The sequence below is a fragment of the Taudactylus pleione genome, unplaced genomic scaffold (assembly GCF_031769625.1).
Source record: "Taudactylus pleione unplaced genomic scaffold, aTauple2 ptg000154l, whole genome shotgun sequence".
NCBI classification, from domain to species: domain Eukaryota; kingdom Metazoa; phylum Chordata; class Amphibia; order Anura; family Myobatrachidae; genus Taudactylus; species Taudactylus pleione.
In genome coordinates, this window is record NW_028284556.1 from 9,740,589 (window position 1) to 9,756,165 (window position 15,577).

Sequence of the window (15,577 nt, forward strand, 5' to 3'; positions counted from 1 at the left end):
CGATACCTCCCCGGGCCTTCATAGTGAAACACCTCCAAAGAAGAAATACACCGATCCTGCTGAGGGGGCAAGGGAAAGGGCCCTACAACCTACCCAACAAATCTCAGCATTCAGAGCAGCCTGCAACACCCCCAGGAACCCACCGGAGGAACGTAAATTGTGTGGCGTCCTAACATTAAACGGCCCGGCAATAGGTAAACCAAAACCAACCAAAAAGCCTTACGAAAGAAAAAAGAGCATCCACACTTTCAGGGTAACAGTCCAACCACCTGTACAGCTCAGCTTAAACAAATGGGTGACCTAGCCTAACTAGCGCCATTGGCACAGTCTCCCCCAGGTGACTATCCCCACACCCAGAGTTTACCATCCTGTCTGAGCCTAAACTGCGAATCATACTTCATCCATGCAAGCCCATTGGACCGGGTAAACATATCATGAACCAAATATATGTACTTAATCACATTCACATGTTCCTTAGAATGTGTCTAAAGATAGCCAGCCGCAAAAACAAGCATGCCTTAAACCATAAATTATAGCTGCAATATGCTTCCTCCCCTACACCACCTGGTTTACCGAGCTTGCACCAAACCCTTTCGCATTTTATCGTTAAGCGAGAAAAAATCCACATATTTACCTTTGCAAATCTTCTCATGCACGCTCTTGCACAACCCCCTTAAGGACCGCTGTATTGGCACAATGTACAAAGTCCGCCCTCCACCTCACGCTCCTTAGGCCATAAAGCAGTCGCCCCCCGACCCTTAGCATCTGACTATTGGATAACCTTTGCGCAATCATCCTAGTAAGCTTGCGCTAGAGGGAACTAGATGAGTGAGAGCTGGAACTAGAGTCAGAGGAAGAAAAATCAAGCAATCCATACACACTACCACCAGACAGCCCAGGAACCACGTCGTCTGTGACTTCACGCGGAGGAGCCACCGGATCGCTATCCAGGGCCATCTTGACATGCACGGGAACAGCAGCCATATAAGCTACTGCATCACCTTGAGGAACCACAGCTGAGTCCGGCAAACCTGTTACTAAAGGAGAAAGGTGAATGGCCGAGACAGAAGCAGGAGTACATGACCTGCCAGGGGCCAAGGCTGGCACAGTGGGGAAAGGCAAAAAAGAGGAGAACCATAAGAAGACAGCGAAGATGGGGAGAATGAGCAAAAGCAGAGGGAAGACAGAGGGAAGGAGAGGGGGGCAAAACCAGAGCTCCAGGAAGCTTGACCCCAGGAAGGGTATGTAAAAGAGACAACCTGGGCGAGCTACAAGAAAAGGCCAGGGAAAATTAAGAATGACAATCAAGGAACTGGCACCAGCATAAGGGGAGGCAATAATGAAAGCCTAAAATGACTGGTTCCCCCTATAGGAGCATAATCCAAGATGGCCACCGAACAAGATGGGCGCCATGCTGGAAATGGCCATCAGGACCCGCCGCATGGACAGTCTGGGAGCACTATAAGCTCCCTGCAAGCAGGGAGACCCGGCAGCCACACTAACCGCCAGGGTCCAGGCCACCTGCCGAGGACACGCAAAGGTGACCGGCAGAGTGTCCAGTGGGAGTTGCGGCCGTGACTGCTCCTGCTGGTGCAGCAGAGACAGATGGGCTAGCAGGGCTTGGCGTCAGATCCAAATCCTGCACAGGAGACAGTGCCACTGGGGGTGCCGGCAGGTGGAGGAGGGGTCGTCTGCCCATGCTCACATGCCGCTGCAGCTCTGAGCGGGTAGGCAAAGTCAGCCAACCTGCAGGGAGAAGGGGGGGATACAAAGTGGGAAAGAAATGAGCCAGAGGGACAGGATGGAGGGATGACAGGGAAAAGCAGGAGAGAGATAGTGAAAGAAAAGTAATTAAGCTGCCAACAGCAGGATACTGATCCAATCCTCCAGAATGAAAAAGAGGCTGTGTTCAGGAAAAATCCCAATTTATATACAGTTTCTTATAAACACACCTCCAAACAACCCATTGGTCAAACAACATACCAGCTGACAAAAACCTAAACTAATCTGCCTAGCCACAAGGCTGTCAAGCCAGCCAATCAGCAAAAAACTCAGGATTCTTATCTATTCTCAAGCCTATTCAGCTTTCGACTGCCATAATGTTATTCCCTGTTGGCAGTGTTCTCTTTCAGGAAAAATTGTGCCCTGTGCCACAAAGAGCATTGGTGCCCCCCCATTTTTTTAAATAGGGACATAAGATAGAGCACCTGAAAAAGGGCCGCGGCCTCAACAGAAGGGCCAGGGAAGAGATAGGGGAGGCCAGGAGATGCTGGGGATAAAATAAGAGGAAGCTACAAGTGAGAATTATAATAAACAGGAAAATTGAAAGCCCCAAACAGCTCCCCCTGCCCTGCGGTGCCCTGTGCCATGGCACAGGTCGCACCATCCTAGTTACGGCCCTGGTTTGAGGAACATGATAAAAAGTTCAAAGTGTTGAATTGGCCTCCAAATTCCCTAGATCTAAATCAAGGTCAAGCATCTGTGGGATGTGCTGGAAAAACAAGTTCGAGCCATGGAGCCCCATGTCTTGCCTTGGAACACTTTACATGGGATGTTGGAGGGGCCCAGTGGGGGACTGGGTCCTGCAGCCCCTACCCCTGCACGCTGCTGTGTGCTGGGCTAGGGAAAGAGACTGATGCAGCAGCACAGTCCTCTCTCTCCCTGCATTATGTGCGAGGAGTAGCAGTCACACCCCCACCCAACGTACCCCAATGCCCCCTGTGCAGTGCATGCCAACGTGAACATATTGCTGGCCACATCCCCTCCCAGTACCGGGGCCCAGCAGAGATGTCAGCAGCCCTGCATCTTGGTGGGGTATTGTGGAGTCCATGCCTGGATGAGTCAGAGCTATTTTGGCGAGAAGAGCGGCACTTACACATTATTAGGTAGGTGGTTTTAATGTTATTGCTAATCGGTGTGTGTGTATGTTATTTAGATAGATAGGTATAGATAAATTATACAGTGCGACAGGAATCACATAGACCGGAGTAAAATACAAGATAGTTTATTTTTCTACAGGCAGTTTCACAGGCAATTGCAGGGTTAACAGGACAGGTCAGTTCTCACAGCCAATACACTGTTCACAGAGGGCCTGATTCAGCAAGGAACACAGTTGCTAATATGCACGCAATTGGGCGATTGTTGCGTACTGCGCATGTGTATGCATCGCAGAGAGCTTGCACGAACTAGCCATTGCGATCGGGACTTCGATCGCAGTGATTACGCAGACACATCACAGAGTGATTGACTGGAAGTGCCATTTGTGGTTGGTAACAGGGTGGTGGTTGGCCAAACGCAGGCGTGATAGTGCGTTTGAACGCCGTTTCAGGGGCGTGCATAAATTAGCCACTGTGATGCCATATGCAGCTAGAGGCCTGATAGCGTGCATAGAAGTTAGTAATTTCTGAGTAAGGTCAAGGCATGTGCAAGTGTACGTGAGGCTGCAATGGTACTCGATTGTACCGATATTTTTGCAGTCTTGCTAAACATTATGGATGTGTGTAAGGTAAAGTGGGCGTCCTTATGTAGTGCAGCGACGGCACTGCGATCACAATGAATTAGCATACTATCACAGTTGAACTGCATGTGTAATCGCTATAGCATATGCAGTTGCGTTCAGTAGTGTATCAGGCTCAGAGTCTTCACATACAGCAAATACAAGTTCTTCGGTAGCCCCTAAGGTCCAGGACCCCTAGCAAAAGATACCCCCTGGCCTATCACCTGGGCAGCTTATCCATCAGGAGTTCTGTTCACACTACCTGACACAGTTTTAAAACAAGTTGACAGGTGTCTGCAATCAGCTGCTTCTCAACACTGGCCAAAAGAAACATCTGACCTGGTTTCTCTCCAGCTACAACCCTGCACACTCACAGACACCTCAGGCATGCTGTCTCTGCCACAACAGATATACAAACGACCCACCCAGGCTTTGCACGGGAGCACTTTCATCTCGCCACAGTCCCCTGCATCTCTTAACAACCTATGCCATGTCACAACAGTCCCCTGCATCTCACCACAACCCCCTGCTTTTCACTCCTGCCCCTATATGTTACCAGTGTCACCACAAACCCCCTGCAGCTGACTGTGGCTCGGCCACTGGTATGTTCTGGGAAGGGCAGGAGGATCATGGACAAGAGATTTGTATTGCAGCTATCGTAAGCATTACCAGCAGCATGTCCTAGAGGATGGGGCACCTGTGCATTTTTCCGCGGCCTCCGTGCGCACCCCTCCCCAACTGCCGAACATGGTGATGAGCAATGTTCTATTTGCACAATGTACCTTGTACTATCTGGGCTTCCTGTTGAGCTGCTTTGCCATGGTGACCTTATCTTAGAACATTGCTGACTTCCATGGGAGGTGCCTCCTGTTCACTGGCTGAGTGGGAACATCACACTGGAGAGGGAACACTTCACAGTGGAGGAGGGGTGGCTAGATTCTGCCTGCAAGTTCAGTGTAGGGATAGACATTGAAATCAGATTGTTATTAATCATTAACGGTTTTGTTTCAATGGTAGTTTTTTTACCATTTGGTAGTGGTGGTCCAATGTTTGCCACTATCAAATGGAAATCATTCGATGGTGTTCCGAAGGCTGTTTGATATTTTAATATTTCTGATAGTTATGCCTCTCCTGGCTCCTTCCTGGCTACTGTGTCAACATCGGGGCATCTTCATGGGTTCATTGGAGGTTGTGTCTCACTCTCTATCTGCCTCAGATGTGACCCTGCTCAGTCCCTGACTCCCTCCCTTTTCTATGCTGCTGCCAAGCAACAGGGCACATTGCTAGCTCTGATTGGCTCTCACTGTCTCAGAGAGCCAATCAGAGTATGGCCCTCGCCCCTGCATCAGCTCATCCAGTCACTCATACAGCATAGCAGTTTCTTCTGTGACTTGCTTTAGTAAATCATCCCTGCTTGGCTCCCTTTTGTCACAGATGAATGGTCCATATACCTAAACCTTCCTTGACCAATGCTGTATAGAACAGTGAAAACCCCATCAAAATCTGTCATGATTCAAGAGATTAGCCCGAACGAACAGATAGACCACTAAACCGGGATATATATATAATATATATACAGAGAGAGAGAGAGAGAGATACATGGCTGCTTGCAGGCCGGTTCCAGGTGGAATGGCGCCCTGTTCAAATATTGTTTGGTGCCCCCTGCCTCCAAGCGTGTGGCTTAGCCGTGTGCTGCCGAAAAGGGAGCGTGGCCTAATGTCCATAGACCACTCCCCTAAAATGATGCCAATTAGAGGGCATGCCTGTATGGCACGCCTCCCGTTTTAGGTCATGCTGGGGGCGATCCTAGCACTCCATCAGCAGCTGCGCTGCTTCCAGCCGTCTCCCTGCACTGAATGGTTCAGTTACACTGGCACCGCTGCTCTCTGCTTAGCAAAGCAGAATTGCAGCGATGCATGTTCCCAACCTCTCCACCACCTGTGGGACTCTTCGGGCCAGAGATGGTACAGCAGGACAGTGCACGAAAGGATATACATTTTTGTACCATATTTTTTTTGCCATTTAAACTGTGCACCGCATAACTAGTTGCTATGTGAACCGCATGTGTCACATCCGGCCCTGCCCAGTTGCCGTAGAGACGGGCACTTGACTTTCGGTGAGTGCTCCCTGGTGATATCCGGCGCTTCCGGGAGCCAGACAAGCACGTGTGTCGGATGTATTGACCAGCGCCGATTGTAATAGCTTTCAGGTTTTTTGATTGGTGTCACACGGAGGGCGGGCTTTTGCCTTTTGTGTTGTGATGGTGCCGTTGAGCACCTAAATGCCCGTCAGGCTCTCAAAGCACAATGGTGTTTACTGTTGAAATTGGCTCCATACTGATACCCATGAAGTCTGCTAAGTATTTTTAAAATATGTGACTGAAGGTGTACTTTGAATGCTGCCTTTTTGCCAACATGCACAATATATGAATTTTTTTTGCATCTACATTGGTGTGCTGGTCTTTTCCCTTTGTGGATGATGTTAAGAATTCTATATGACCACGCACCCACTATATTGACTAGAAAAACGAGTGTGCAATACTTGCTCTCTCCCTCTCTCTCACTCTCTCTCTCTCTCTGAAAGAGAGGGTGCTAAAATAATCCAATTATAAATAGCACTTTGCATATGGTAGGTATTAATACCAACATGTGTTTACACTTGTCTTCTGATATACTGCACATCTACCAACCATTGATTCATTTGATAAGTGTAAAAGAAGACAAGTCCTTAAGAAGATCTCTTGGAGTATTCACCAGATATCATTTAGTCCATGAGATGGTTCATTGTAGAACACTTTAGGGCTTCTGAAAATAAACCCTCGCACTAAAGAATACACCCAAAGTAACTATTCAAAATAGTTTATCTGACATAAAACAAGCCATTCATATTAGATATGCTTATATCAATTTGTTTAACAAGATGCTGGATTCTGGCCACAAACTGGTAGATGGCACCCAACCACTGTCGCACCCAGAAGGGTATGAGCTCACTACAGTGGACCAAATAAACTGGACACAAACGCGCACCTCTACCCAACGTATTTCGTCTTTTAGCACAACTTCATCAGGGGTAAATCTTGATAAACAGAAAATGGGTGGGTCTCCAGGATGCAAAAACAAATGTACTGTATATAACTATAATTAAATATACTCGTACATACCACAATAAAGTTGCAAGCATAAAAATCAATGTGTAACAGATAACAAGCTGAAATTTTTCACCTCTATATTTTTTATTTCCGTTAACAACTTGTTTGTTGATGCTGTTATGTACTTACATGCTTTTTAAGATAATCTATTAAATATACAGATGTGCCACATACTGTACATCTAGCCTCCTTTTGCATTAAACAGCCCTTCTAGTTTTGCCATACTGCAGCGCTGCTCGTTATCGCCACGTCTTTTCATGCAACTTTGTGAATAGGACGTACAAGTAGCTTATGGTGACTAAAATGATATGCGGCATGCCTATATTCTGTTTGTGACTGTGGCTGTATCTGCATGCAAAATGCTACGTTACAGTTACACAGCCGCTGACACTGACATTTTAGTCACCATAAGCTTCTGTGTCATATTCACATCACTTTGAGAATAAGACTGCATGGCTACCGAGTCACACAGCGCTCATACGTTATGTGTAATGTGACTTGTAGCGCACGGAGGATAGATGTATGTGGATACATCTGTATATAAACATAAAAATAAAATAATAAAAGTTAAATTTTGCACAAATAATGAAAAGAATGAATACATAGCGCTAACATTTTTTTCAGATGACTGGAACTTACCTAGAATATATCCCGACAACCAACTTCCTTTGCTAACTAACCCCTGAACGAAGCGGAAGGTAACAAGCCATGGGTATGTAGGAGCAAACGCCACGAGGACGCCAAAAACAGCAGTGATGGAGAGAGAAATTAATAGACAAGGCTTGCGACCAAATCTGGAGAAACAGATGACAGCTATTTAACAAGGTTAAATATCTATACTATACAATTTAATCAAATCACAGTTATATTAATAGTTAGGGGTCTATGCATTATGTCAATTATCAGGATCCAGATGGACCCCCATAATTAACGTACCTACTCGCAGTGAGTGCCAGAACAATTCATCATTGCTCTGACGTGGAGACAGTTGATCCAAAAATCAGCTGTCTCCCCGAATGTTCCAGAAGGAGCAGTGAAACTTAGCACTGCTGAGTCTGACTCAGGAGTGCTAGTGTGACTCGAGTTCACGTAGGTGCACAAAGCCTTGGCGTCCGGCGGAAGGGGCGGGACAGGGGTTCCGGTACTCCTTTCCATAGAAAAGGCACGGGTGAGTGAGAGGAAGCGCCATCTGAAAATGGCGAATGCTCCTGCAGTCAAGCTCCGAAAATATTGTATTTTCAGAGCTTAATGAATTTAGGTCCCCATACTAGTGTATGGGGACAGCGGGCCACATCGGGAGAGTAAGGGTCACCTGTATGATGAATGATCCCAAAACTTAATTTCTACAAAAGTAGGTGAAAATAGTCATTTTCACATGCTTTTGTAGAAATTAGGTGATAATGAATAGACCTCTTAGGCTCAGATATCAGAAATAATAGCATATATTTTTATTTGCTCCTGCAGGATAGTTTACACATCTCTGATAAGGTAAGAGCCATCATTTTTATCATTTTATCACATTAAACAAACTCTTACAATTCTTTTGTGTGTTTAACTAAGAGATCCCTGATTGCCATCCTGGACAGCTTGAGGAAGAAACAAGTTTATCTCTGAATTTTGTTTTGAAATGACTTTGAAGAAGACTCGGCAGTGCCTTTCTTAGTTACTTTGAGAAATGCACATTGTTTGTGCAGTAGGGTAATTACATTTTGTATGTCTGTGCCCTATAAATTAGTTATATTATGCATTGCTCCAGTGGTGTAGATGAAGCTCCTAAGCTGAGCGCCAGCACATACGTACACATGCACTTTCCTCTCTGTCCCTCACACTTTTATTTATGCCCACCGCCTTCCTTAGCCTCTCTTCCCACTTCTCTCCTCCTTATCCCTTTTGTAGTGTGTAGGCACCTTTACATTTCTCCTTTTCATCTGCTGAAGTCCATGGTGAAGCAGTGTGGACAGACAGAGGCACAACGCCACATAACTGAGCCTGAGGATGGCATTTTGACACTTTATGGATCCTATGCATAAATTACACATGATAATGGGTTTTGAGACATTTGCCAGACATATATTTGCATGCAGGCAAATAATTCTAATTATATCATTTCATAGCCATGGTTGTAAGGTATGCTTTTTCTCTAGATAATACATTACTGCATTAGCCATGTTCTCCATGGACTGACCCTCTACTGGCTGGTCACACCCACTCTGGTGGCTGGCCACACCTCTTCAGCAGCATATTGGCCACACTACTTCATAGGCCCCTACTACTGTTCCCTGCTGTTGGCACTACATGCTCCAGTCTAACACTGATTTATACAAGTACCTTCATCATATCACAGCAAGCCGGATCCCAGCGCTCATTTAACGGGTCCGGCAGTGCTGGTCTCCCGGGGGTCCTGCTAGACAAGGGATGGGAGGTTCCCGGCGCCCACTGCAGTGATTCCAGCCAGGTAGTAGCTGCTGCATGGTCGCTGTTGTCTTCTCCCCTCCTCTGGCTGCAGCTTGCTGTCTCCTCTTCTGAGTTGCACAGGTGGCTCCCATAGAGACATATGAGCCACTCTGTGCAGGATTTAAAGGGCCAGGTGTTACAAAAAGGTAAACATCTAATTGGTGGCCAAGTGGAAATCCACCGATAAAAGGAAGTACCTGTGAGCACTCCTGTGCCAGAGTATAGTCTCCCAAACCTTACTCTAGTGTCTTCCTTGCGCTAACACACTCTCCGTGTACAGCACATTCCTAATTCTCTGTATTGTTCCAGATTCCTGTCTGCTGTGTTCCATTACAGTACCTGTTCCATCCGTGTTGTTGTTGACCAGCTTTCTGTAGTTTGCCACTCCAGTGTATGCACACGATTCAGCATACTACAATGTCTGCTCCAGTGTATATCAGCCCTGTACCTGGGAACACAGACTGAGGGCCCGACCTGCAAGTTGGGTGTAGTCCAAACATCCTTGTTGGGGTCCCTGTTGAATACCACCGGCACATTAGACTCCGTGCCTCAGTTCAGGGTCTCTGCCAATCCCACGGTAAAGGTGCACTTGACCAGGCCCAGATCATGCAGTGCCTTCAGACACTTATTCAACAAGTCGGTATTACCCAATCGCCTATGGTACAGCCAACACTAACTCCCACTGTACCTGTTTTAGCTGCCAGAGTTGCTGCACCCTTACGGATTCTGAATCCCTCAAAGTTTGATGGGGATCGCAAGTGCTGTTTGGTTTTTTTTAATCAGTGCTCAATCTAGTTTGAAGTCCAGGCTGCGAATTTCCTTTCAGAGGCAACCAAGGTGGCTTTTCGGCATCTCACTGGTGTCTGAACAGGCCCTAGCATGGGCTTCCCCGCTGTGGGAGAGATATGCTCTGCTCTTCAACAACAACACTAAATTCCTGGAAGCTAATAGAAAGGTCTTCAATGAACCTGGACAGTTGTCTTTCGCAGCATCAGGTATCCTGTATGATAACTAAAACAAGGTAACCAGTCCGCGGGGCAATATGTGGGACAATATGTGGTGCAGTTTAGAACACTAGCCTCTGAGCTGGGGTGGAACAATGAAGCCCTGGTTGCCACATTTATGCAAGCGCGTCCAGAGAGCTGCCAACGTCCCTTTGGACGACTTAATATCCCAGTGTAGATGGATCGTCAACATTGGAGAAAGAACAAGAGAGTGGGAACAATCACGACGCTTTAGCTTCAAACTCGTTTCTAGTTTTACTGCTCCCGTTGATCCTCCTGAAGAACTCATGGAGATCAGGAAATTGCGTCTTCCTGCCACAGAGAGGGAGAGGAGATTCAAGATTAAACTGTGCTTGTATTATGGTGAGCCAGGTCATCGTGTTACTGGTTGTCCCAAGCGCCAGGAAAACGAGAGAGCCTTAATGGTCAGGTTAGGTTAAGTGCATTTCCGCACACCCCCAAAAATTTGCATTTCAACACACCCTAAAAAGAACTCATGTCTTATCAGTTCTCAATTGACATGAACCTGTTGTTAGAGAAATCCTAGGCAGCTCACAAGGCCTTTTTGGATTCTGGCGCTGATGGCCAATTCATCACAGACAACAAAGTCCAGGAGTTAGGAATTCCTAGTGTGCCTCTACAGTCTGCACTCTGCATTATCAGTGTGGATGGGAATAAACTTTCTACGGCTACCATCCACTCCAGGACTACTGATGTTACCATGAAAGTTGGTGTCCTCCATAGGAAGTCAAATTCCTTCTAGATACTCCCATCAACTGAGAGTCAATTATCCTGGGTCTTCCAAGGCTATGCAAGCATGCTCCCACAGTACACTGGAGTGAACCAGTGCCATCAGAGGTGTTTGCCTACAATCAGACCTCCATACTGTGCCATTCAGAGTTCAACCATTTATCTAGATGACCATCTTCCAGTTCCATCCCATCGGGAGTGGGACTGCTCGATAGACGTGGGAACTGCCTCGTCCTGGAAGAGTGCTCCCCCTCTCTATCCCAGAATTCCAGGGTGTGTCTAAATACATAAATGAGAATTTTAAACGTGGCTTCTTCAGAGAATCCACATCACACACTGGAGCTGGTCTGTTCTTCATTAAGAAGATATATGGAAGTCTGAGATTGTGTATTGATTACTGGGGTCTGAATGCCATCACCATTAAGGACCAGTATGCTTTCCCCTGATTTTGGTAGCCCTTTGATCAAATAAAAGTGGCAAAGATTTTCACTAAATTAGACCTTCGTGGGTTTTATAATCTGATTAGGATCTGACTTGGGGATGAATGGAAGACGGCCTTCAACACTCACAATGGTGACTTTGAATACTTGGTTATGCCTTTTGGATTGTGAAATGCACCTGCTGTTTTCCAAAAGTTAATGTATTACATATTCTGAGACCTCTTATACAAGAACATGGTAGTGTACTTGTATGACATCCTGATATTCTCCGAGTGTGTGACAAGTCATTGCTAACATGTATGTGAAGTGCTATTTCGTCTCCGAATTAACCAGCTTTACTGGCGTTTTTGGGATACATTATTTCAGGTTCTAGTCTCTAGATGGATACAGATAAACTTTTTGCCATTATCAACTGGCCTCGTCCGACTGGGTTGAATGTGATACAACACTTCCTGGGTTTTGGCAATTTCTACCGTCAGTTCATACGGAACTACTCCTCTGTTGCGGCTCCCATCACCGCACTAAGAAAGGCCAAGATACTAAAGTGTGGCGCCCTGAGGCGGAAGAAGTATTTTCTCGACTCAAGCAGAGTTTTATTTGAGCGCCCAAATGTGATTAACCTTTTTTCCTGGAAGATGATGCCTCTAAGATCGGCGTCGGGGCAGTACTTTCGCAAAAAGATGAAAAGGGAAAATGTTACTCCTGTGGCTTAGGCCGTCAGGGATAAAGAATCACTATCCATCAAGTTGGCTGTGCAGGAATGGCAATACCTGTTAGAGGGGGAAAGATTTCCAGCTACAGGTTACACCAACAATAGAAACCTAACATACCTCAAAGTACTGTAGCTCATAGTTTGAATTCCCGGCAGTCCAGATGGTCATTATTCAATAATCGCTTCAATCTGGGTAGCATCTACTGCCTTGTTAGCAAAAACATTAAGGCTGATGCCTTGTCCCAGGCATTCAACTCCACTGAGGGGGGTGAAGTTCTAGAGGATAAGCCCATTCTGAACCCTGCTTGCTTTGTAATGGTAACCAACAAGGTCAAAATTCCAGGGAAAACAGTTGTAGTACCCGAACTCTGTGTACAGCTACTTCAATGGGGACATTCCTCATGATTCACTGGTCATGCAGTGGTGAAAAGGACCTTGGAGCTAATCCTCAGGAATTGTCAATGGCCGACTGTCAATCTTGCTGTCAAAGACATTGTGGCAGCCTGTTCTACCTGCACTCAACACAAGGCTCCACCACACTCTCCCTCAGGTTCCTTTCTTCCAGTACCAGTACCTGATCGACCTTGGACCCACATCTCTGTGGACTTTGTTACAGATCTGCCTTCCTCCAGTTCAATTCCTAATGGACTGGAAAGGATATGGTTCTGAAGAAAGCTGAATGCTGAAGAATGCTGTTGGGTTAAAGCCTCTGATATTCATGCTCCTCAATTCCTCCAGAAATTTTACCAGAATTACCTTAAAAGTAATTTGTGGGGTGTTCAGTGCCCATCCCTAGAGGGGGGGGGTAATGTCATAGTGCACTGGATCCCAGCGCTCACTTACCGGGACAGACAATAGACGAGAGGTCCCCGGCACCCACTGCAGTTATTCCAGCTGGGCAATAGCTGCTACAGGGTCATCTGCATCTTCTCCCCTCCTCTGGCTGCAGCATGCTGCTTGCATATACGGCACCCATAGGGACATGCGCGTCGCTCTGTGCAGAATTTAAAGGACCAGGCATGCCTGGTATTAAAATATTGACACTATTCGCATCATGTCGCAATCTAAATATTTATATAATTTGTAATGCCAAGAAAGACCACATGATAAAGGTCCGTCCCAGCAAAGACTTCTCTAATGTTTGTAGACCTCTTTCTCAGTTGTGATCAGGATACATGTATGATGTCCTTTATCGTGTGCATTTACTCATGGAAGGATGACAAAATGTTCCAACATATTACTACTACATATTAAAGTTATATATTCAGCATATCATATCGCATTAAAAATATTTACAAATTCTGCCTCAGCGAAGACTTTCAATGTTTGGAGATGTCTTTCAGTTGTGAAAAACATCTTTAATAGTAATGTGCATGAACTCGTTTGGGGTACTTGAAAATGGCTGCTAGCATATTTTTATATCTCTAAGGTGAACTTTTAAGAAACGTGAAAAATCCACCTGCTGCATGCACCTGCAATCCCCAAAACACCTGACCCATCCTTGCAGCCCCCAAGAAGCCTATTTCGCTAGTTTTTATTCTTTCCCCCCACTTTTTACCCCAAAAATGACATGTCTTTTTTGGGGTGTTTTAAGATTGTTGTTTTTTGCAGGTTTGTCTTTTGGGGGGCTGTCCCAAGAGTTCTGAGTCGTTTCCCCATATTTGCACCCCAAAATAAAGATTTTACACCTCTTTTCACCTGCTATTGATTGGAGAATCTTTTCTGGAGAATTCAATGCATCGAGTTTCCGCTTAGGCAAAATTGTCTTGGAATTGAATTTGGCAAAAACAATTTTAAGTGAAATATTCTCAAAAAAACAGGTGAAAAAAGCTTTTTGCCTCTAATTGAATATGGCACTAAGCATCAATTTTCCAGCTGATGGTTGACTTTTGAACTTTTTTTTGGTCAGCGATTGGGGATGTTTCCATTCCATACTCTGCCGTTCACTTTCAGGCTCGTAGTGATGAAACCATGTCTCGTCACCAGTAATGATTATATTTAAGAAACTTTCATCTTCCTTAGAACATCGGTTCAAAATATGTTTGCAGATGTTCAAAAGCTTCTGTTTGTGCTCTTCTGTGAGTTGTTTCGGTACCCATTTCGCACAAACCTTTCGAAACCCAAGTCGGTCGTAGATTATTGAATAGGCAGAGCCATGGCTGATTTGCAAATTATTTGCAACATAATCCACTCTCCGGCTCATTTTTCATGGCTGACACTTGTGCAACCTTCTTTGAACTTCTCTATCCATTCATACACACTTCTTCACGACAAAACACTTTCTCCATACTGGGCACAAAGTCTTCAATAAATATTGGCACCAAACACACCCTCAGACCACAGAAAACCAATCACTGCATATTGCTCTTCTTTTGTGCAAATCACAAATGGGGCAGCCATTTTTTCTTGCCCTGCAGTCACAAATGAACACATAACACGTTCAAACCTGCACAGCAGTGACTGGGGAGAGAGCGACCTAGTACAGAAAGCATTGATAAGACAGTACGGCCAACTGAACTTTTAGTATAACTGGAGTGCGGATAATTTTGACTCAACCTTTGTATAATACTGATGTACAAATATTGTTCTGCATTACAATTCTCTTTAATTTATTTACTGTTATTTTCATCTAAGAAACAAGCTCATGGGAGAATATAAGACAGACATTTGTTTTCTGTTTGGCACAGTCAAAACGAACTGATTCTTGGAAGAGGTTAATGAATAAAGTCAAAGTAATATAGTACCTATCTGCAATGTATCCAATAAACAATGAGCCAATAAAGAATCCAAGATTCACAAGTGACTGAAACAGATCCAGCTTCCATGCATCATCACACACAAGGTTAAACTGAAAGAGGGCATAAATCAGCATTGTTAGAGACAATAAAATACAAATACAGGAATATAAGAACACATTGGGGGAGATGCTGAGTTCAGCAAAAGCCCACTTGTGGAGTGCACATTCACTTTGGGATACAAATGTGGCCAACTCTACAACAGGTCCTGTATGTTTCCACCATGCTCTTCATCCAACTACGGGACATTACCATGTTAGGAGGGAGATAATTCTAAGAGCAGAAAGCGAATAAGGGGCTTATTCGTGATGTTAATTATCGGGGTCCCTGATAATTAACATTCTGACTCGCTGCGGCTACCGGAGCAATTCATCATTGCTCCGGCGCGGTGACAGCTGATGTGATATCAGCTGTCCCTGCGAGCCGCTTCACTTTACGGAGCAGCAAATCTTTTCACTGCTCCTGCTCCTGTCGGGAGTGCGTATGCGTGTGTATGCAGCTTAAAGATTTTCTGTCCAACCATCCAACTAGTTGATTGGTTAGAATGAAAATCTGGTAATGTATGGGAGTAAATGATGATCAGCAATTTGCTCCTAAATGCCAGAAAACAGAAGAAAATGGTCGTCAGATAAGTTTGTTAAATGTTTGATCTAAACAATTTGTTCAAACAACAGTTTTTGTCCATTTTCTGGCATTTGGGAGCAAATTGCTGATTGTCATTTGCAACCAACTACTTGGATGGTTGGACAGAATATCTTTACGTGTATACCCAGCTTTA

The 15,577-nt window shown here is 45.3% G+C and overlaps 1 protein-coding gene across 1 annotated transcript in view; it reads right to left on the reverse strand.

The window, feature by feature from the left end:
* LOC148521894 (solute carrier family 22 member 2-like) overlaps nucleotides 1-15,577 on the reverse strand; it is a 78,859-nt gene that overhangs the window by 42,047 nt on the left and 21,235 nt on the right. Inside the window, exons 2-3 of the mRNA XM_088474484.1 lie at nucleotides 14,749-14,852; nucleotides 7,284-7,438 (exon numbers count right to left, since the gene is read on the reverse strand). Coding sequence (XP_088330610.1) covers nucleotides 7,284-7,438; nucleotides 14,749-14,852 — 259 coding nt within the window. The remainder of the gene's footprint in view (nucleotides 1-7,283; nucleotides 7,439-14,748; nucleotides 14,853-15,577) is intronic.